The 24,579-nt window shown below is 41.7% G+C and overlaps 1 protein-coding gene across 1 annotated transcript; it reads right to left on the bottom strand.

Annotated features, from left to right (window-relative positions):
* Nucleotides 1–139: 139 nt before the first annotated feature.
* LOC142408697 (melanopsin-like) lies at nt 140–24,326 on the bottom strand. The gene is made up of 12 exons (XM_075499274.1): nt 24,307–24,326; nt 23,631–23,686; nt 23,378–23,520; nt 20,951–21,084; nt 19,097–19,300; nt 18,497–18,668; nt 16,499–16,654; nt 15,242–15,349; nt 9,147–9,321; nt 6,629–6,715; nt 4,809–4,958; nt 140–544 (listed from the first exon to the last, which is right to left on the bottom strand). Exons 3-12 carry the CDS (start codon nt 23,509–23,511, stop codon nt 155–157), a joined length of 1,710 nt encoding a protein of 569 aa, XP_075355389.1. The 5' UTR covers nt 23,512–23,520; nt 23,631–23,686; nt 24,307–24,326; the 3' UTR covers nt 140–154.
* Between the last annotated feature and the right edge of the window lie 253 nt (nt 24,327–24,579).

Raw genomic sequence — 24,579 nt, 5'->3', positions numbered from 1 at the left:
GTCTGGACAAAGATAAATCTGAAGGCTGCCTAGTGACTACCGTATAAACATACAAAAAGTCTGATGGTCTAACCTACAAGGCTTTGGTTATTTGGTATAATTAAGTGGAGAAGATGCCAAGAAAGTAATTACCGGAAAGTTTTCTTTGACAAACTTATGATAGAAATTTCTCAACAGCTTCAAGGAACTCCGTGGACGAGCTAAGCCCTTCCAAGTCCAGCAGATTGCCCTTTTTGTCATGAAAATGGAATAATTCAGTCTCTTCCTCTTCCAGTTCCTCTCGAAATAGGTTGGTCTCTGAGGTAGGAATGATGATGATGCAAGGGACTGTATTGCTAACGATAGAGCCCAGGACTCCATTAACTTGGCTTTCTTGAGTTGCCATCTGTGAGGTGTCGGAGTCTCCCCCTCTGCTGACACTGCTGCTATTCAAACCAACAGGCAGAGAAGCTGCTCTTAGGGAGCTGGTCACCAGTGTTGCGGGGGGACTGCGTAGGCCTGGCCGCCCAAGCACCTTCTCCAAACAGCTGGAGGAGAGTGAAACCTAGAGCAGAGACATAAGCTTTAGTGTTGCCATACAGCATATGACTATGGAAACCAGTATTTGAAATTCATCACCGCTAGTTGCTGTTTGAGTCACCAGCCATATTTTCTAAACTCTTGAATCATTGACTAGAAAGAGGGAAAATCATGATGTGTTAACATCTGCAGCTTGGAAAGCAGGATGTTAAGTGAAGCAAAAGAAGACATGCTCAAATATCAACAGAGACCAAAAAGAAAAAAAGAAGAAAAGAAAAACCCATTCCTATATCTGACTTATTTTATGATTAAAAAAAAAATCTCTATTTTTAACACATCTCAAGGTACTGGATAATTGTACTCTCTCTCTCTCATGGAAGAGATCTCAGATAAGACTCAAGGGCACTGTATTCTTTATTTGCCTAAAGTTTCAACATCCTTGTGACAATCTCTATCAAGGTGTCCCCAAATGGCTCCTGGTACTGCCTCGGGGCAGTTGGTGGCTTTGCATTCAGATGTTGGACCTTCCACCAACAAAGGGAAAAAGAGCGACTGTGATTTTGCTTTGCTAAACATTTCCCATCTGCCTATTTTGAGAGAACTCTAATTTCTAAATTGGCCCTGATGGCAACTCCCCTGTGACCTTTCCGTAACTCTCCATGCACAGTATGCAAAACCAGAGTAAACTAAGTAAGCTTTGAAAGTGTTAGTTAATATTTAAATACACTGGCAATGGAAAGCATGAGTGATCAGTTTTGCCTTGCTTTAGAAAATGACAATTAAGGTTATAAAATCACTGTGCCAGATATAGAGAGAAGTTAGAAGTCCCTCCTTCCTGGGGAAAATCAACATTTAAAGTAAAATGCAGTTTTTTACTTCATTATTATGTGTATTCCCATGAAGCCTAATGGAATTCAGGGTACAACTAAGCTTTACTCAAATTGTTATAAAGCATCTTTCAGAGTTATAGTTCTATTTATTTCTCTTAATATGATTGTAAAGTGTATTAATTAGCTACACTGAGTCTCTCTATTGCTTGAGCTTCCCATAATAGTTTTGTAAAATTTTTCCTCTATTGCAGATATTCCTGTTCCAGTCATAAACCTCATTAATTCAACTTTAGTCTTCTTGCAGCATTCAGGCATGTAATTCCCATGGATTTATAGGGGTTTCGTGTGGAAACATCTTTTAAAAATGTTAGATCAGTTTCTAGCATGAATACAGCCCAGCAGGAGCTATAATCTTGGCCCCCTTTGTCTCCACCTGGTGTCTCCTGGCCGGTGATACTGCCTTTATACTGACAAACTAAACGGTTCCTTAAATAAAAATGGAAGGGTTTTTCTGGGTTTTTTTGGTTGTTTGGGGGGTTTTTTTGGTTTGAGTTTTAAGATTTAGGGGTCATGTCCTCAGTCTTAGCAAGCAGTTTGGCAAAATATGTTATTGCATAGCACAGGTCTAGTCTGATTTTACAGACAGAAAACCAAACACATTTGTTTTTCATACAATTTTTCTTTTTTTTTTTTTTAAAAAAAAAAACAACCCCAGAATTTTTGGTTTCTCTCCCGTCCCCACCCCCCATCTCTCTGTCAGTCTGGGTTTAAAATTAGATACTGGTATATACTGCAGCATAATGTAATTCTACTCCACAAGCAGGAATCATTTACCAATCCCTATCAATAACCATCTGTCCAGCTGCTGTACCTACCCAAGTGGAGGGAAGCAATATGTACTAAAAAAAAGTGGTTTCAATCAACCCGACAGAGAAGAAAAGTCTGTTCTTCCAAACCAACGCTAACAATAGAATGAAAAATGACTAAAACGAGTCCTCCCTGCTTCAAGTGCTGTTTTCACCGCAGCAGAAGGATGGGTTTCTTTTGGATATGGCTCAGTGGGCAGGATGCCACTTCCAAGGTTTTTTTAATAGTTTTCACGCCGGGTAATTCCCTTGACAACAATCCTTTGAAATCAAGTATCCAAACCTATCTTATCCTCATAATACATGCCTTCATTTTAGTGCTTCCAAAAAGGCGCCTTCACTGCCACGCCAGGTTTCCAGGTGTCAGTCTACACCAAGTCTGTTACCATCCTAACTAACTGCAATAAGTCATGGGGCTGGATCATATCTTTGTGGCAGCACAGAAAACGATCCCGTGCGTTTTTATGCTCTGGAAAGCACCGAGCCCAGGACACCGATTGGCTTTTTTACTTTCACTTGAGGGATGACTGTTTTTTGACAACCCATCTGCAACTGTGCATTAGGGAGACCTGATCTCAGTCAGTTAAAAGAATTCAGAGGTACATAAATTTTTTAGATGTTGTTGAGATGGTCTTCTTAAAGAAAGTGAAGGAAGTGTAAGATTCTTTTCCTAAAAAAAAATAATCATATTTTGTTAAATCAAAAAGTTAGGTGACCCTTCACCAAATTCACACTTGTGTTTCCATAAGTGAGCATTTTTGGGAGTGCCATAACTGGAATTCAGTCATAGACAATCCTATTGCATAGGACAGCATAGACAATGCTATTAAAACCTTAAAATAAATATCTAAAAATGCAGTGGGGTTTCTTTAGGGTTGGTTGGGGTTTTTTTAAGGACAAATGGGTGGCCTTATAGTGAAATACACTAATTCAACTTGACAAATAAATATTTATTCTGATAGAATGAATATTTATGCATTTAGCTAACGCACAAAGGAGCTTCACGCCACACAGGAATCTCTGCTGAAAATATTGAGAAAAGCAAATGAGGCTTTGAACATTCAATGTAAATAAACTCCACACATCTCAGTGAACACCACTGAAAGCCTCAGCATGAAGGTACTCTGTTTAAAGGTTATTTATCAAAATAATCCAACAGATGTCTTTCAAAGACAAAGTATAGTGTCTGAGCCTTTTTGTGGGCTACACAGTACTAAATTGCAGAATACAGAAATATTTATTGTATTACTGAACACTTTTATGCAATGACCTCAGATTTATTTTCCTTCTACTTCCTTGTGAGACTGAAAGCTGGTGGTTCTCAAGCACCTGGAGACAATCTCTTATCTTTGTCACTCGCCTACAACCTTGGACACACTGGGCTACTGATGGAGGGCAGTGGAGGTGGGTAGTAGATTTGAGCCCATGTTGCCTGCCACCACATTTGAAGCCATTGTTTTTCCATCAATACTATTCACACCAGTTACAGGAAAAGACCAGTGTTTCTCAGGACTTCATCTTAAGGACACACATGAAAGAAGACAGGGCAGACGCGTGCAGGAACCAGGTCATCGGATGGCTGGAAATTTCCACAACAGCTTCTGCTTTAAACTACACTGTCTCTAGACAATTAGCTTCGGAGCTGGAAGGGAGCACCAGGAACAGAAGCAGATGCTGTAGCTGCCCAAAGTGCAGGTGTTTGGTTACACACACCAGAGTAACCCCGTGAAAGGGTGCCTCCGTCAAAAAGTGGGTGCTACTCAGTCCAGCCACAGGCAGGGGATTGTAACTCCTTTCTTTTCCTGAAAATGCAGCAGTGATACATGCTTGATATTGTGCCACCCATAACAAATACTTGTTTTGAAACTGGTGATACGGTTCTGGCAGACTCGCAGGTGACCTACTGCTCCCATCCTCAGCAGTTCCTCAGGGAACAGGGTGCTTCTCAACCGCATGACACCAAACCTCAGTGGTTTGGGCAATGAGTGTGATGCATCCGCAGAAGATGCGCTGAGTACTCACCATCTCCTCTTTCAGTGAGGGAAGGGTGGCAGCGGCCAGACTCTCCCACCCTTAGGGAGAAATGGGAGTTTCTTTCTCGTCTTCCCCCTCAATAAAATAAGACATTTTAATGTACACTGAAAAGAGGAAAAAGGGTGGCTATCATGTCAAACTCTGTTTTGCAGCCCTGACTTCGTAATAAAAAGAGGCTGCCACAACGCAGACACAAGGGTCAGGATGGGAGGAACTGGAGCTGGGGTAGATAACCATGCAAAGAGGCAAAGAAGTCGACTTCTTACATTTGGTGCTACTGACTGTGCTTTAATGCAGCTTCAGAGCTATGAGCTGATGCTGGCTTTCCAAAAACAGGCAACGTATCAGTGAAAAGAGTTAATAAGGCATTACTGACATGCTTATTGGTCACAAAAAAAAGAAATAACAGCAAGGCTGAAGAGGACATTGAAATCAGTATAAATAAAGCCTACAGATGAAAGAGATCGGTATAAAGGCTGAATTATTATTCCAGAGATGACATACTGTAGCAAGATTAACAGTAAAATGGAGAGTCCCCAGCAGAGACTTTTTTCCTTACCTTTTCTGCAGTTGCTGCATCGCAGCTGCAGGTCTTTGGGAGCAGGTCTCTCTTCTCTTGTCTCACACTTGTTGAGAAAGAATGACTTCGGCGAGGCTGCAGTTTCTTATGAGCTGGCTCTACAGGGTCAAGCTTTACATCGCTCCAGGTCTAATCACAAATGATGAAGGATTTCACACAGTTACATCCTTTCTCAAATTCTAAAAGTTCTCAAACTCTAGCAGAAACCGTGCACACTTACAGAAAACTAAAGCTGTTCTAACACAGGTCTCACACGCAAAACTTTCCTGCGGAAGCTGGATTTTTAATGTTGTCACTTACCCTGGACTATTTTTCTCAACCAAAAAAAAAAATCTTTGAAATAATGAAAAATTATTTAATCTCTTTTCACCAGGATGTTTTTCACCCTTTTTTATCTCATTGCTTGTGCAATGCTTATAGCCGCATAGCACCTGAAGTCTAAAGATGGGAGCAAGTACAACCAATCTGTTCAATATGGCTTATTCTGTGTGACCATCAGCTGGTACAAAACTGTAGACATGCACAGCTCCAAACCCACATTTGTATACGTCCCAGCTGGATATCCAGAACACCCAGGGCTTCTCAAGCCCCATGAGCTTGCTTCTTCTCTGAACCATCATCAGTAGGTGGGAGGCAATGGGTGGGCTCTGCACTAATTTTCCAAGAGCCAGTAATGGGGCACAATCGTGACACTGCAACCATGCCGTTACATTTACAGGCTGGGGCAGAGGCCATCCACCACGACTAACTTTGTGGTGACTTTTTGATTGAGTATCAATGATGAGGCCATTCCACTATTTTCCACACCGGCTTTTAGATATGGGTAGATAGATAGGACTCCATGCAAGCGGGAAGCTAGTGCATAATTCCACTGCATCACCTTGCTCATGCATCTATGTATTGCCACCTGTTTATTTCTCCTCCCTTGCAGGATCAAACTGTAAATACGACTTTATGTGACTCGCGGATATGCTGTCTCCCTACACGAACATGTACATAACACACAGAGGAAAGCGTTGGTGGCAACAGCTGTGTCTTTTACAGTGTTGCTGGTGTCAGTCCTGCCCATCAATACTTTATTGGAGCATTCCAAAATTTCACTCGGTGCTGCTGTCATGCAAGAGTTGTTGAGCTTAGCTTTTATTTCAGCAGCTGCTGTTTCAGCTAAAATCTGTACAGCTGCACTGAGCTGTCAGTTGCCCCAAGAACAATTACCTTTGGCTGGGTCAACACGGCACAACACAGTGCTGCACGTAGCTAACAGCAGGTGTTTTATTTGAGTCTCCTAAGCCAAAGTTGTGGCAAAGGCTGAAGCCTCTTATCCACGTTACCCCATCTCTTTAAACAGCAACCCCAACCAAACACACACAATAACCTGCTAACCCCAATGAACCAAAACCATGTAGTGACCAACAGTGAAGAACAGAAAGCTTCTTAGATCAGGATGGGTGATCCAACAGAAATTACCTAATTTGACATCAAACAAAGGATTAATGGGGAGAGAATTTAGGAATAAACTTTAAGTCAAGGAAAATTAAAAGGTAAAAGGGGCAAAAAAGATGGGAAATAAGTAAATGAGGAGCCTCCCTGTTTTAAACTATGTCAACACATTTCCATGTTGCTAGACGTGCTGTCTACAACCAGTGAATGAAGCACAAGTGTAAGCAGACAGGTAGTCCCTGTGATTTCAAGGGGGATACAGGTATGTGTGGGTGCTCTGTTTGCTCAAGCTGTTAAGCAACTCCAAACAAAATATACTCTTTTTTTAATGACGGGATATTGGCATATTGCATACTAACCTCATATTGCAAGGATAATCTGGGTATTTTACGGTTTATGAAATCATCGCAGTTGACACTCTCATGCATCACTGTGTAAGCAGTGGACTGTGAATGGAAATAAATCAGCAGGATAGATCATCTCATTTTCATTTACATTGCAACAGAAATATTTATGCATTTATTTATATTTTCAAGAGCAAAGACAAACGCTAAATTTCATAGTCCATACAAAGTGAGTCACTCGTTTTTTCCTATCTCATGAAGGTCTTTTGCCTTAATATAGCAGCAACCAGATGAACATTAAAGTGCTCCCCATGCCCTGAAGACTATGCGAGCCTAGGCAGGCAAATTTGGGGGTCCTCGTGCTGTGTGCTGTGGTACAGCAGTGTCACACTCCACAAGAGTCCCATCACACACTTCAAACTCACTTGGGCTCAAATCTGAACAACAGTACGCTAAAAAAGGCTTTGCCCAGGCTAAGAGAGGCCTTTCACTCTTCTATTTATTGTTTTAATGTAAAAGAAATTTTATGGTAGACATATTTTATGAAACACTATAGAAAAAGCTTGTCACTTCTAAACCAGGTCTCTCCTGAGAAGTAGCTTGTCCGTTGCATGGTGTTTAAACACCTGCTAATTTTGAATGACAAAACACGCCCCATTTAAGTGATTTCGTGATCTTTAATTACCGTCATTATTACTTGTCTGTAATACAGTAACCTGCAGGCTGTTTAGTGATAGCGGGGAATGCTGCTGGGATACATGATATCCAGTCACAAAGTGGAAGAGGATCCTTGTCCCCAAACAGTTCACAACTTCACAAGCTGTGCGGCTGAGGCTACCCAGTAACGCACAATTAGTCATTTTAACTGGAAGTCTACCTGATGCAGCTGCATGGTTAATGTGGAGAGAGGCAGCAGCATGGACTGCAAAGTAACCTGTCTTTTGTAATGGGATAGATTTTGTTTCATTAGGGCTCAGGCAGTGAGCCTTCCCCTCAGGCACTTAAAGTGGTTTGTTTGTTCTGGTTTTTGATTTCACAGCCAGAAGGCCTGAATTTCTTGTCAGCACCCCAGGCACAGTGCTAGCCTTGGCTGGGACTGCTTGGTTTCCCAGTGAACAGTGCATTTTTTGCTCAGGTGTGTTTGCTTTACTGTCCGTCTGCCATGAAAGAGTTCAGAAATCTCCCTGGTGCTGTTACCTGAAAGGAACAACTTCCATTCTCAGGCAGACAATTCAATACAAAGTTATCTTGTTCAAGAAGGGTGCACTGTTCACGCTGGTTTTCCTGGTGGTCCTAAGCTCATTTCCAAATCAAGGACCCCAGCTTTCCCAAAAATACTCAACATAGTTACAATTTCACTGAAAAGTACCTCCACGGCCTGACTCTCAGCGACAGCACCCTGAAAGCAGCAGCCTGCAGGTTACAGCACGCAAATAACCGAGCCCCATCCTCGCTCAGACCGCTGCCACCTGGCTCAAGGGGAGAGCCAAGAGTTTGTCACTCAGTCCGTCACGGTGATTTATACCTTTGAGAAAGGTTACGGACTGCAGCCGTCGCTCTGGGAAGTGTCTTGTGCCCGAACTGAGCGCGGAGCAGCGCAGGTCCCCAGCAGGGCCAGCCCCAGCCCAGCCCCTGCTGTGGCTGCCGTCCCTCCCCGGGAGCTGCCTTCCCAACGCCTCTGCAGGCAAGGCTGGCTTCTTGTGACTTACAGAGTCATGGCAAGGTCAAAGTCTCAGCAAGGTCATGCCGAAGAACCCCAAGGGATCTTTTTCTTTCTAACTCCTTCGATCCTACTGCTATGAGACCTGGTTTCTGTTTAATTCTGCTCGGTTGGAAGGACAGAAAGGGCTCACTCTGCCTTTTTCCCCCTAACACAACCCAAACCAACAGGTTACACATCCTGAGTTTCTAACCTGTGACTATTCCCTAGGAAAAGCCTCTGTGCTGTAGGCAACTGTTTCTTCACGCTACGCTTCAGCCAGACCACCAGCCTTACTGAGACTTGGGCTACGCTGCTTATAAAACACCCCACTAGCTCCAGGTGCAGGAATCTTCCACTTCTCACAGTTAAAACCCAGGGAAACAAATAAAAAAGTTTCCTGTCTACAGAAAATAGGCTTCCTTTAAAACAATAAAGCAGCTACTGGATAGTTTAGAAAACTTTGGATGGAGATGGTTTTCCTGTCCTCCAGCCTCACCAGATACTGAATTATGTAGCAAAGGGCTAGTGACAGGGGAGTGCCTGACAATGGCTCCTTTTAATTCACGTTAAAAACTCCAGACATCCATGGTCCCAGTAAGCATCTGAGTCATGCAGATATGCTAGCCTGGATGCTTCTTCTGATCAGAAATCATCATACATGAACTCCCAGAAAGGCTTTGCAGAAATGACGTCCTATGACACAAAAAATTTAGCTACCTCCCGCCCCCTTCCCATTCTCTAATTTTGAATATGTATTTATAGAGTCACTAATTTGGGGAGTTGGAGAAACATTATACTTGCTTTCCTTCATGGAAACAATAACAGACTTACAGCTTCTCCAGTGGAAACTGATGAAACACAAGTGCTCTTGGTCCTGCCAGCAAGAGAGTGATGGCTGGAGAGAGAGGTCCTGAATGATGATTCATTTATGGAGCCTCTCAGGAGGTCATTCTTCGATATTCGTATTAGGAACCTCAAGCAGGGAACAGCATTGTGGATGGTTTTTCTGAAGGAAAATGGGAGAAGAAAAAAACCACAAATGGCACAGCGACGACGCAGCTTTGAAAATCATGTGGTGAAAGTACCGTCTCTTTCCATAACCTCAGCACGGCTTCTGTTTTGATTGAGGAGGTCTTAAATACTACATGGAAACAGCATGGTATACCTAGTGGAAACTACTCAACCGGCTGAAAGGAAAATAGCAGGTGGCTTCTGGGCCTCGAATCAAAACACGCATGGAAGAGCTGCATGGATAAGTAGTAATAATTGAAAATATCTTGAAGAGCGTGATTGCTTCTCATTTAATTAAAAGGTTAACGCAGAAAACTTTCAGGTTAGCTGCTGTGAAGGTCTTCTCTGTGCAAAGGCACAGGACGAGTGGAAAAAAGGAAGGGGGAGAGGGCCAGAAGAATCAGATATTGTTTATTTGTATCACGGCAGCTCCTGTAAACTCCTATCAGGAATTAACACTCCGTACAAGCACAGAGGAGGAGGATGATCTAGGCCCCAAAGAACTTTAAATCTGCCTAATTCATTAAATAATAATCTCAGTAATGGTTGTGTGAGTCTATTCCTCCTGGCCCCAGCCCTGCATGGAGCAGAAGAGCCCAGGAGCCTCCCCTTCGTGACTGCAGCTGGCCTTGCTCCTCGCTGCCGCTGAGGACTGGCAGGGCAATCCATTTGCTATAACACCTCCCCAGTGCCACCCCATCCATTATTTCAGCCCAACAGATGAAGTGAATACTGGCACAAAGCTAAATGAGTAAGTCAAGAAGCGAGACAGTAACAAGGCGTATGGAAAACAACTATATACGTGGGACTTACGGTTCGATGGAGGATGTTAGTATATTGACTTTGCGCTGAGATGCAAGTGAAGTGGATGTATATTGTAAAATCTTTGCTTCTGTAGTTACCAGGTTTGTTGAATAACTAATACATTTTAAATGATCATTTCTATTCTCTGAAAAGATCACACCTTAAAGTCTCAGAGACCCGATTCCGGGATCACAAGATGAGGTCACTAGTTTGTCAATAAAAACAAAACAAAACAAGACAAAACAAAACAAAAAACCCAAAAAACAAACCCACCACCACCAAACCCCAATATTTGGCATCATCACAAGTCTCAGTATACCAGACCTCTTAGTTAGAGAGGAAGGACCTGCATGTCTTTCCTCTCTAACTAAAAAGGCAACTGAACAAGCAGCTCAGTGCCCACAGTGGAGACGAGGACTGAAGAGAGCATTCTGCTTGCACCATCATTCCTGATTCTGCCGAGGTGCAGGAGGCTGCCCACGTGGTGCTGGATAAAAAAAAGAGCTAATGCTGTGCAGAAAATAAAAAGTTTTGACAACCAGCAAGTGTTTACAGGACATGAGAAAATGCCAAGCCCCCATAAATTGATTTTCATATTGAGGACTTCAGGCTGGTGCTGAAAAAGCAGCTGCCAGCTTCTTTCCCCAGCTGGGAAGCTGAACCACTTCCCTCAGATATAGACATTGCTTTTGATGTCTATCACAGCCTACCTGGGGCTGTAAATTATTCAGTAACTTCAAGTTGGTGTAAAACATACCATCCTGTTTAGTAAGTGGAATTTCATGCAGAGACCTCCTCACACCGGAGGTTCAGGAAATGTATGCCTGATGGTGAAATTTCAAGGACAACATAAGAACATTTTTGATGGGAGGGACCAGAGTTTCAATTTTACTAATATTTGGGAGGACTGTTGAGGGACATTTTGTGGGCTGAGATGAAAGTATGGATTTTGAAAGGAGTTTTAATACTGTACGCGAGAAATACAAAATACAAAATAGGTATAAACCTGAGGTGCTTATTTGATGATATTTTTATAATCCTCTAAAATAAAAGTCACCCAAAGTCAAATATGTAGTAACTGCAAACGACTTCTTGAGAAAATATTGCAAATCAAAATTGTTTGTCATTATTCAGTTATTTATGACGGAGCAGTTTTGAACAAACCATTTTGGTAAAATTGCGCTTCACTTGGGAGCAACTTGGAAACATGGAGATGCAGAATTTCCCCATTTGCTATGAACAAATTATTATAAAACCTAAAACTTCCAAAATCTAAGGAAGTTTCTAACAACAGCCAAGCAATGCTCTCTACAGCTCACGTACAGGTTGTTAAGGGAGTAAAAACTTTCTTCCCCCCAAAACCAGCATTTCATGAATTAAAACTTTGCACACATTTCCTTACTTACTCACATTTGTTACTTTCAGTGATACCTATCAGGGAGAGAAGTGTTTTTCTCCTTCATGCTGGTGGGGAGTGGGTGGGCAGGGGGGTATATAACAATTAACCTCTCAGACCAGTGCTTAAAAGCCAAATGCTAGCACAAAGGTCACTATTACATTTTCAGTTACATTCATTGTAATGTACTTCTTTTCATTGATTAAGGTAAGGAAACCCCACAAAAAGACTTGTTTGATTTCTTGGAGTGTTAAGGTGCAGCAACAGCAATTCCCTGTGCAAAAAAGCAACTTGCTTTGGTAGCGTTATGTCACCAGTTTCAGCCGCATCTGAACTCTTTAGATCCTGATTTCTCGGTGCCTCTTTCCAGAAAGGTTTGGAAAACAACTGAGATTTAACCCAGTTCAGTAGTTCCAATACAAAGCAGCGATTACCCCCGCCCCAAACCCTTAAGTCTTGGGCCTGAACAGACCAGCCCATTTATCCATCATTGGATAAATGACTTTCAAGGCATAATGCGAATTATTAGAAGATATGGAAATTATCCAGAAACCCTGATCTTTACATACATATTCATTATTCACTGTTCAAGCAAAATTGGTCCTGCCAACATATTTTCACCAGCTGACTTGTTGGCATACTGTAGCTGCTTTGTCAGTTTTAGAACTGCACGCTTGATTCATCACAAGGGACCCAGCATTACTTCTTTTCCTGACTGGATGACTACCAAGTCTATAAAATGTCTTCAAAACAACTGCATAAACACTTCTCTTGTTGATATGTCTAGAAAGACAAATTAAGAAGTGGAAAAAAACCCTCACATTTTAAGAGAGTCTCTGAAATCCTGTTGTGGACTCCAGCCTTTTTCTTAATACAGTCTTACTTGGCAAAGCCAATGCTGGTAGGAAACACAGTAATTGAAGCAGTTCACTATATAGTATCTGCTTTGAAAACACTCTCTTGACTTTGCAAAATAATATAAGGAATCACTGGACACAATAGCTTTGGGTCAGAAAAAAGTACCAGCTTCATAATGTGTCAGCCAGCTATGCAAATCTTCTCATTGAACTTCTACAAGCCATCGGAGAATAGTCATTCTCTTATTACGAACTAAAATCATCTACAACCTTCAAAAACCAAGATGGACTCAGGTTTTTGCAGGATGCAAAACAGTGTTACGATCGCAGACATTTTCAAACGAAATACATGTTTTCACCATTTCTGGGTATATTTCCACCAGCCTTCTGAGAAGCTTTAACTGTTCTTACAACCACACCTTCACTCATCAGACATTCAAAACAATGAACTCTCTTTCCAGCTCCCAAATCCTAGCTTTCAGGCAATATAACCTAGCAGCTTTTCCCCTTCATGGGCGAGACAAACCTCATACCAACGACTAACCCTGCCATCTAGTGGCATTTATACATTTATCACATTTATCACCACGGCATCCCCGTGTTTCGTCCGAACTTTTGACACATCATCCCTTTGTGGTAGATACGCTCTGAAAGACTTGCAGAAAAATCTAGAGATATGCTGAATAGCAGTTTTGTTACAAGAATTTCTCCTTTTATAGAATAAAGTGTTTTTCACTGCCAATGTTTCAAAACCACATTACATACAGCTCTGGGAGGAAATTGCAAGATCTGAGCTGTATCTTCTATGTGAGGTATAGCTTCTTCTGTGTACACTGTTGTGAGTTGTAAAGGTGAAAAAAAGTATTTAGGAGCTCATCTGATGCTTGAGATAAGACTGAGAACACAATGGAGTTGTATTCCTTTCCTTACATTAAACAAACAAACAAATTCCCCAAACAAACCCCAAAACCCCTACTTTTGCCGGACTTTTGGAAACCAAGCATTTTAGAATTTTTAACAGAAGGGAATGACTTCGCCAGTACTTGAACACATTTCTCAGCTGAAGCTGGGAGGACATTTCTAAATAAAATGATGGCTTCAAAAAAGAAGTGTTAGCTTGCATAGTGTCTGGGAAGTGCAGGGTAAGTCTGTCCTGGTTTGAAACCATTCAGCAGAACACCATGCCAGCTTATTCCCTTGCAGAATTCCCTTTTAGGACCACACGACTGAAGATACAATAATTTTTGATGTGTCCATACTATGCATGCCTCCAGGTCCTAGCTAGCTCAAAGAGCAGGTCACCTTTCTGAAATGCAAGGTGGTTCCTTCTCACGCTTTCCCTAAATGTTGGGGAAGGCTGAGCTGGTCTCTGGAGACCAACTGGGATGCTCTAAAGAAGTTATTAAAGGAGATTATAATGGAACTTCTTCTGTAAAGGGAAAGATTTCTGATTCTTTGAAGGAGTGTCTTTTATGGTATATTAAATTATCGTTCTATTCACCCAATCTTGTAGGTTTCCCATCAGACCAACAGTATGGAAATCTTTTTTTTTTACAATGCATTGTTACCTTTCTAATCATCTACTCTGGGGGAACAAGTTATCTTTATACTCTCTATCCCCTACCTTACTGCAGTCAGAGGGCCTGGATAAAAAGCAGAATTCATACCTTTCAGCTCAGAAACTCATTCACTGGCTGTGAGGGAGTTGAGAAGGAAATAAAAAGGCAAGAAGAGTTGGCTAACCATGCAGCGATTGAGACTAGATAGTGTTTGAGTATTTGTTAGTGAAATTGTGCTGGTTGGCATAGTTTTCTGTTTTAAAGTATACAGTACTTGATATCTGTAATAATAAGTAGAATGAAAATGCAGAATAATTTGCTTATGAAGGCACAGGTTCAGAAATATTTCATATGGAAAAAAACATTGAAGTGTTTCAGAGAAGTGATCAGCATCACATTTTGACCAGTGAACCACATTAGTGTAGTGTAACACTTTTTTTTTTTATGTCAAAGCTAATATTTTTGAAAAAGGTAAAGAATGGAAAAGCTTTTACCTGAGACAACTAAACAAAACAAATATGAAAACTGAACCTTCAAAAGAAACTTCTTTCCACAAAGTAGAGTATTTTAGAAACATCTGCTTTGTTTTTTGAAGGCAAATACTTGTTGACCAAAGTTAGCAAGCCTGCTAATAAAAAAAGCAGTATTTTCAGTATATTTGGAAATATTTGTCATTTGCAGGGGGCTCTGTCTGGATTACTGGCTTCCTACAGCTCTCACTTTGCACAGAACTTCTATGCAAATGCTGTTTGCTTCTTACAGAGCTTCTCCCAAAGACCAGCAACTTGTTTACATTAGTACTGACGTTGGTGTGAAGTGAACAACTTAAGTGCTTCAGAAAACCAAACCTTGAACATATGCATATACAGCTTCTTAAATTGGTGATGATGTGATTTTTGAGCCTCGCTTGTTGGGACCTATTATCCAGAGAGCTGGGATCTCTTTAGTATCTGTCCCTGATATGGCAGAAGATGACCCTATGCATCACCTCCTCCTCCTGTCAGTCACGGTGTTGTGCAGCTCCACAGGACAGAGCAGGGGTGTGAGGGGGAAGTAAGGTGAAGGGAGGGATTGTTCCCCTCTGTTGGCCACCCCTGAGGCCACGTCTGGAGCTCCACATGCAGTTTGGGCTGCCTGGTGGACATGGTGCGGGGTCTGACCACCCAGATCCCATCATGGGGTGGTCAGGGCAGGAGCGCACCTCGCATGGGGCGAGGCTGCGGGAATGGGGGTAGTTTGTTCATTGTAAAAACCACATTTGCATGTACAGTTATACACATACCTATATGTTTACTGTACCTGTATCTTGGGTGAATTATTGCATATATGATGGGGTTGTAGATTGCAGAAGCTTTGGCAATAACTGCTGGCACAGATTTGGAATATGGTGTTAGGGTGTTGCCTCGACTAAAACAAAGCAAAAACATTACACACACAGCTATGCCATGGATTAATACTAAATTACTAAAACATATTACTCTTTTTGACTGTTTTTGTGCTGTGATCTCTTGATAAGAAATACCCCCGAAACGTTAATTCATTCAAATGCATTCTTTGCTCAGATGAAAGGCTTGCATTTGACAGTGTCTACTTGGTTTCATTCATTTGGAGAAGATGAAAGACATGCAAGTAATTAGTTATCTGTTTGAAGATGACCAGGAACACAAAGAATCACCTTCCCTGTTTCTACACTAGGCAACCCCCCACCCCCACTCTCACCCCCCCACCCCCCCCGCAAAACCCAAACGGCCCCCATTGTGACATCTGGGAAAAGGGAATGGTGATAAAAAAAGAACCCACAATCAAACCTAAAAATCTTTCAGCAGCAACTTCCATGCTGCAGAGTAATGGGTGTCAATGACTCAGTTGCAAACACTGCAGAAGGAAGAGAGGACTAGGAGTGGTTTGAAACCAGTATTCTCCTCTTGACTTTAAGCTCCCGCAGTCAGTCACGTGTGATCAATGTTGGCACAGGACAATCACAATCAATATCATAGAATCATAGAATGGTTTGGGTTAGAAGGGACCTTTAAAGGTCCAACCCCTCTGCTATGGGCAGGGACGTCTTTCGCTAGATGAGGTTGCTCAGAGCCCTGTCCAACCTGACCTTGAAATCAAGAACAGGCACTGAGAAGACAACAGGTCCCTTTGGAGCAGAGCGCAGCTGGAGGAAGATGGGAGCTCAGAGGGGAAGATCTGGGAATTTAACCTCTTTTCTGCCCTCTGTCAGAGGCAGCAGTGTATGGTGGAAACCTCTTCAGAGAACAGGTATTAGGAGGGAAAAGAGGTAACTCCTCCAATTCATTCAAAGAAAGGATCACGGGGGAGAGGAAACAGTGCCTACCAAAAATGTAGATAAAAAGTCATAATAGTTTTAATATATATAGACAACCTCTTTCCTGGCTTTATCCACAAGGATATAGTGAAGAAAGCAGTATCACCTCTAATCTAATAACTATTTAAACCCCGTTCCAAAGGGTGATCTGTTTCTTGTGGGTGACAGTACTAATCATACTTCAGAATAATCCATGCTGTTTGGATTACATTTCCACTTACCCTGTCCAGGCAATCAAGGTGACACAAGCATATGGAGACCAGGACAAGACAAACACAATGATGACCACAAAAGCAATTTTTGCCAGTTTCCATTCATTCTTCATGGACTGAGAGAGGTAGGATTTCCGGCTGCAGGACCCTAGCTTTTGAACATCTCTGTGAGGGGGGGAAAAATACAGATATGTCAGCAGAAGGGTGAAAAAGCGTTGTGCAACATCTCTAATGCATTCTTAGCAATATGCAAAATGAAGCAGATTTCATCTTTCCCTGCTCTAACTATTCTTTTGTCCTCTGATTTTTAAAAATCTAGGAGGTAATTAATGTAGTAAAATGGTCTCACGTGTTTTGTCTAAGCTTTGACCGCGTGTGGGACTGAGCCAGAAGAACCCCTGGGACTACAGGATGGGATTGCCGTCTCCTTATCCTGACACACGGAGGGTTTCAGGTCAGGAGGGTGAAGAAATTGGTATCCCTAAGCCTTCATTGTTCCCTAAATCTTCATTGTGGAGCAAGCAAAGGCAGAGCTGGATGCAAAATCAAATCGGATGGCTTTTCCTTTTCAAGGGAGAAACAGCTTGCAGAAATGCCAGCTCACAAGGTAACATGTGCTGGAATACCCTGACTGCTCTGAGGAACCTGGCCCCAAATGCTTATGGGGACATTTTTACTTCCCTGCAGATTTATTCACAGGAGAAGAGTATTTTCAGGGTGGAGTACAACAGGCAGTCCTAATAATTTTGCCAAAAAATGTTCCATGAAATTATCTTCTCACATCAGACAAACACCTCACATTTTATTAAAAAAATCATTTTATATGGTTTAGCATTTTATATAGTTTAGCATAAAAATAACAGTTTTTTGTAAGTGTTGTTAAATGCATTAACAGTTTTAATAATAATCAGTGGTGTTAAACGAAGATATATTTCAGGCTGAAGACAGTCATTACCAGCCAGCAGGGTAACAAACTGTTTCCTGGTGCACTGTGAAAAAATACCCATAAAGTGAGTTTACCGTATTAGTGAGCAAAAGGCATAGAAGAATCTTGTGGCCACTGTGCTTCGTGGGTGTACAGGCCACCGTTGTTTTAAGGATGCATTCTTTGCTCCTTCGCTTGGTATCAAATATGCACACACAAAGCATAGTAAAACCAAGACCAAGGCCAAAAATAGAGCTCAGGAAGAACTTCCATTTAGGCATACAGCTAAACATGCATGTAAAAATGGAATTTAGCCTTGTGAAGGCAAATGACTTCAACAAGCGCCTGCAGATAGGTGCAGAGAGAAGCCATCGGAGCTGATGACACTGTGAGCAGCGGGAAGGACTCACAACTTCAGCTGGTGTTGGATCAGACCAAAGATAAGTCATGTGCTCATTAGGAGAAAAATAACTGACACAATGAAGTTACTTTACAGATCTAACACCCTGCTGAATTTTTATTTCAAATATAGACCAAGAATTTGGGAAAAAAAGTGTCCTAACAAGCATAGCCAGATTTTGTGCGTGCAGTTGTGATGCTTGAGTGAACGACAAGATTTTCTGGGATGCCTGCCTTAAATAAAACTGTCAAAAAATATGAGGACTATTATGTTTACAGAGCAGCTCAAAGGCAGACGATGCCCCCATTGCTATACGCTATTTATCATCCCTTGGGGCTGAAAACCATGCTGGAATGCACAGGGACCGTGTTCCTTGTATTGCAAATCTGAAATACAAATAATCCAAACTACCAAATTATCTGACATACTATTAGTTACCACATTCTGGGCTAAGATTAGAAACACCAGAGACTTCTTTCCCTACTCCAAAACACATACATCCATTCCAGTTTTTACATTGGCAAAAATATTTCTCCAGTTACAGCTGTTAATGATCTACCACTTTATTTCCAGTTTCAGTTTAGATTAATTTTTGATTCACATTTTTCTGCAGCTAAAGAAATTGAGAAAATCTTCTTATAAAAGAGAAGGGAGCTTTATTTATTTCAGCTACATTGCTTACCTGTCAGTACGTCTTATGGCCAGGAACATAAATAAATAGCAATGGAATATTATTATCAGGGGAATAAAAAACACGCAGCAACATAAAATCATGGTGTAACTTCTGTTTGCAGGGGAGTAGGTTACATAGTCCCATGTACAGGATATCATCAAGCCCTCAGGCACATAGGAACCTATGAAATACATGGAATACGTTATTTACACATACACCCAAAGCTTGCGCAGCTGCCGATCCAGCAACTGAGCAATTAAAATAAACCCTGTACTGTATACATAGTCTTGAAGAGCTATGCATGCTGTATTATACATGCGGTCTGAGAATACAAGTGCACACGTGGAGAGGAGGTCCTGACTGCCAGACTCTGAGATACACCTCCTACTCCATCTGCAATTTGTCCTGCTTGAATACAAGCTGGGGGTAGGGGCGAGGAGGGTATCTGCGCTGCAATAGCTGCAGATACACGGTACAACAGCAAACCATCAGGTGGTGGGTGGGCATCCACCAGAGAACTTATCAAAGATCTCATTTTTTCATACCCCAAGCAAGGCTAAAACAGACCACGTAGGGAATGCTAGAAGAGGGAGAGAGCGGACAACATACTCCACCCGAAGAGCGGAGCCACGCTCCATCCCAGCGAGTACAGCCACACAACAGCGATGATCTGCATGGTGCGTTTCTTTGAACTCCACTGTATGGATCGCAGGGGCTTAGTGATCACAAGGTAGCGGTCAACAGAAATAGCTAATAAAGTCATCATGGAGGTTATTCCGAAGAGTGCCCCACAGAAAGCGTACAAGTCACAGCCTGAAGCAGAAAATGGCAATGTCAGGGATTTTCTTAAAACAGACGCATGTTTTCTCTTGGAGCCTGACACGATAAACCTCCCATTTTTTCCTGGCTCAGGACTTCTCTCCCATAGAAGAATTTTCTTAGCCTCACAATTTCATAATCATTGTTTATTAGAAAAAACACAAATATTAATAAAATAAAAACATATGTATTTAACAAGTCCTACTCTCCACTGTGGGCGGCAACCGGGAACCTTTTGTCAATGGAAAACTGCCTCAAAGAAAATCCAATCTAATTAAAGTTACATTTTCCTGGACTGTTGCCCAATATATTGATCTTAACAGGCTGCAGCAGACATCTGTCTGCTAATGACAGATGGATGTTTTGAAAAATGACTTTGGTTTATGTGGCTTAAAAATGTAGAAGTGGTTTAAATTTGATGGCTGAAAGACCAGCTGTAAAACATAGCTCCAGCTCCTACATTTAATAGCATTTAAATTTAATTTTCTATTTTATAAATATAAAATTTAATAGCATTTTGATAATATTTATAAATGTGGTTCAATACTATTGATTCTATTAATATATTAATATAATTTAATAATATTTTTATTATTTAACAATTTAATAATATTTTTTAAAAACTGACCGTTTTTACATTAAACAGGTTTTTTTTCCCATCTTTGCATTCAGGCATTGTGCTAGCAGATGAAAACTTGTACAGTTACACTGTCCCTAATTTGATTCAGAAACCTGTGTCAAATGATCATTCAGGTTTTGAGATCTTGCATCACCTGTGTGGTTATAGACAACAGCCCACCAGGAATGGGAGGAAGCTGAAATACCAGATTCAACTTTAAAGCAGACTTCTTCTGAAGTCTTTACAAGTAACCTGCAATTAAGGACCGAATCCCACTCAAACCAAATCAATTGCTTCATTTGTGGCAGCGTGATAATTTACACTGATTTTATCTAAGGGGATGAGCAAGACTAAAAACATCCTCAAACCAAAGCAGAGCCCTTCTGGGCTGCTAAATAATACATGGTCTCTAGGCTTGCTCCATCAATACATGACCACTACTTGGTGCAAATTTTCACCCCATGATGTGATGAGCAGTACTGAGCAGAGCATAGAGCCTTCTGAGGAACTTGCTATATGCACATTTCAGCTATAATTTGAGCGTGCATCACCTTTTCTTTCTTGCAGTTGGAAAGAAAGGAACTTCAATTTGCAGAAAGTCCTGAACTGACTATCGTCATTTAAATCTCTTAAATGTGAGATTCCTAGAAGTATGCTAATGGATATCAACATACATTTCTAAATAAAAATATTAACTCCCTCTTAAACTAATACAGAAAAAAATATTTACTACTTAATAAACCTTTTCTACCCATCTTCAGCCATAGCATCTGCCCTTACAAGCTAAAGGGTGACATGATTACATGTTGATATTGACTCCTTTCTTTCCAAAATCAGTAAGATGAAAGAGTCAAACTTATAACACAAAACACGTGCCATCATGCCAACTGATGATGTCAAGAACCTGGGTTGTGACTCAAGAGTCTTGTGCTGCTGTCTCCATGGCACAAGCCAAGATTGTTATGGCTAAAATAGGCTGCAAGCAGTGTAGAGCTAGTGAGGTATGAATTAGTGTTGAAAAGTACCTATATCTCCAAGTATCCACTCTCTGTGCAAGCTGTTGACAAAGCACATGGGTGCCTGAGAAGCTGACATCAGGAAGTCGCTCACAGCCAAATTCATTATAAAGTAGTTTTGGGGTGTCCTCAGCTTCTTGTTGCTTAAAAACATGAGAAATATGTGATTTTAAATAGACAAAGTGAACGGTTAACTTCATAACTTTGCTTACTAGCATAAACAAATACTATCCAGGTTGGAATTGGTAGTTACTTGCAGTCCGTCAGTTGCTAATCATCACTCCATTACTGCAGCTACAGATACAGTCAGTTCAAAATGGTGACTGACAATAGCAGGGGGGATAAAATGGATTATTTCCTCTTCAAACTGAGGAGAATTCCAGCTGTCTTGAAAAATACAGACTTGTTCAGGAGACAAGCAGTTCCCTATCAGAGCAGTAACACCTAGCATGTGCTGCACTACACAAGACCAGGATCTGAAGGAGGTTACAGAGCCAAAGGACCTGCTTTTGGTGAATTTTTAAAAGCTGCTGACCCGAAAAGTCGCCACATTACCACTAAATAAAGGACCCTTTGCAAAGTGCTACGGCACAAGCAGAGCATGCACAGAGGTTTGAAAAAACCACTTTTGTTCATACACATCTCATAAGAGATAACAAAACCACTCAGCTGCAGATGAACAGGCAACATTAAACACAACGAGGAGCTTGAAAGCAGCAGCCAGTCTGCAAGCAAAACTTATCCAAAGAAAACAAACATCACTTCCAGGTTTTTTCCCCACATCTCACCACCTCACGTAGTCTCACTTCGTAGGGATATCTGGAGCTACAACCTCCTAGGAAACTTTCAGCTGGTATTCAAGATTACCCTTGGCTCTGGCTAAGAGGAATAAAGATATTGGTAATGTATCTCACTTTTACTTGGGGTTATTTGGTTGAATATGCCCTTGTTGCTCTGTCCCACTACGAAAGTTAAATTAATTTGTGAGTTCAGCTCACCCAAATCTACCTTAAAACTGGCACTTTTGAGGGATATACTGAGAAGGTGTAATGCTGAACTAGTGGTCCCTCAATGTGAACCACTGTATCGGCTGCACAGCGAAGTAAAGAGCTTTGATGCCTAGAGTTTGAATTCAGGACTTTTCACGGTGTCAGGTACATATAATACAAAAAGAAGTGACTTGGCACACTCTGTGAGACATAGGGAGGAAGCAGGATTTTATAAATAGATTTGTTCTTGGAACCTGCATGCAGTAATCCTCAATAGTTGGAAATAATTGTTTCTTTTCCCCCAAATGCCTCCTTCAGTGTAGAAAGTTGAACAACTGAGGCCTCTCTGATGTGCTTTAAAATATCAGTATTTGCAGCTAACATGAATTTCTTTCCTCATGCTGATAAAGAAAGACTGAAAAAGAAATTGAGAAAGCCATCTCAACGCTTCTGCAGTTCTAACAAAATCTTGGGTCTCATAACTGCCTGCAACAACTGAGTGAGAGGGGGTGCAGAGTTCACACCTCCACAGGTGCTTGGCTGCCTATGGAGATTTCCCTGCTTTGACAATGTAATGCTTTTATGACACCAGCTGAAACAAACAAATTTCAAGAAAAATGGAGAGCTTGCGTGGCAGTTCAAAAATCATGAAGCTATCTACAATCACAGGGAATTCAATTTCTCCTCTATCTCATATTAAAAGCCAGTTATTCAAAATAACTAAACTAATTTATTTGTCTTAAACATTTAAGAATAGGAACCTAACGCTTGGTTCATAACCCCAGCGGTGTTTCTAGCATTGTAACCCCCCTCTGCATCAACACGCACGACGACAGCAAGCAGTGAGCAAGGAGGATTTTGAAATCCAGCATCACGGTGTGGGACAGAAGAAAGCTATTTATTTTTTCCATGAGATTTTTGCATACTCTAGCTGCAGGAGCTTTGGCTGTCTATTACACTGTCAGAAGCCAAGAGAGCACACAAACTGACAGAAATCCTATGATCTGCCTGAAGCAGGGAATACACTGATGGCATGAGCTCATTTCGTGTAGCACATTGCTTTCTTGGTCCTTCCAGCACATCTGGGCTGCTGGGAAGAGCGTCAGTTTTTGTCAAGTATTTCTGCAAATTCTACAGGGTGAGTGAAGAAGTCTGCCCTTTCTATCAGTAAAAGTATTAAACTCTTCTTTAAACTTTTCAGGAGAACTGTTAATAGAACACGGTATTTGTTTTCTCATTTCCTTTGGTTCCTTAAAACATGAGGAATTGACACTGAGGTTATCAGTGAGGGGGGGGAGAGGGCAGGGGGGTGTTGCCTTCCCCCATTTGATGCCATCAGCCTTTGCCTGGAGATTTAATGCAGGAGGAAACGAATGCAGAACATCTGCACACAGGCACTTGTGAACCTCAAGGCCAGTCAGATCAACTGTAAAAGGAATTTTTGTACCTGTAAAACGCGTAGAGCACTAGGAGGTTTCCGATGATGCCAATGGAGCCAATAATGAGCACACATGTTCCTACAGCGTAAAGAACATGGTCGGGGATCTCTGTCTTGGTCACAGTGTGTGGCTGGGTGCCCATGTTCAAACCCTGAATGGAAAACAGAGGAAAAGGAGAGCTTATCGCCAGGGACACGTGCTCGGCCACTTGAAGGAAGGCAGAGCACTCGCTTCCACAGTTTGTGCAAATCAAACACACACCTCTGCACTCTTTTCACATCCTCTGTAATCAAGTTTCCCTCAGGTAGCCTTCATTACTTTAACAGTACATATTTATAGTAAAAAAACCAACAGGGAAAACAGACTGGAAAAAATATTAAGGAAGCTGCAATGATGATGTGAAAAAGGCAAAGACGTGCTAGCATGAAACTCCCTCTGGGCAGCTGCTGCACTTTGGGGCGCGGAGCTAGCTGACAACATAACCTTCAGTCAAGAAGGAATAGCCTGTCATACTTTGGTTTCATTAGGAGCACTCATACCAAATCCCACACTTACAAACGTTAAATCCCCCGGCTCTCCCCAAGCTCCCTACCCACTAACTTAGTGCTGCAAAACCTGGGAATTTCCCATGGAAAAGGTAGGAAACCAGAGGTAAAACAGCAGCAGTAGTGTCACCTGGGTAAGCACAAATACACTAAATATTCTTGACGCCTCTTTTACTGCCCTTTATCTCCAGCACATGAATAAAACCCCACCAACTCTCTATGCATTTTTTTTAAACAAATTCAGATTTATCACCAGCTAAATTCAGCAGCAGGGCAGCCTACAGCTAATCCGCTCAGCTCCCATTAGCGTTATCGATGAGAAGAGTCTAAATTGCCTGATGGAGGTTCTTATTTACCAAGTCCAAAGCAGCTAAGCCATGCAGAGCGCTCACATGTGCGGTCAGATCTGGACAGCTTAGTCAAAGGTATGGCACCTTGTCACAGCTGAGGACCTGCTGCACATCGCTATGCGTCACAGCTGTGCAGCTCAGCGACGTGCAGGGTGTGGGACAAGGCTGATTTCGGCCTGCAGGAGAGGAGCTGGGTGACAGAACACGTTCAAGATGATAACTATCGCCCCACTGGTAGTATTTAAGTGACCATTTGAAAATGGTGAGAACAGCCTTATTTTTCCCCTGTTGCTAGCTCCTAATCTCCCATTCTGC

Source organism: Mycteria americana, chromosome 4, assembly GCF_035582795.1.
Source record: "Mycteria americana isolate JAX WOST 10 ecotype Jacksonville Zoo and Gardens chromosome 4, USCA_MyAme_1.0, whole genome shotgun sequence".
Taxonomy (NCBI): domain Eukaryota; kingdom Metazoa; phylum Chordata; class Aves; order Ciconiiformes; family Ciconiidae; genus Mycteria; species Mycteria americana.
The sequence above is the reverse complement of the archived record's forward strand: the minus strand, read 5'-3'. Positions and strand labels throughout refer to the sequence as shown.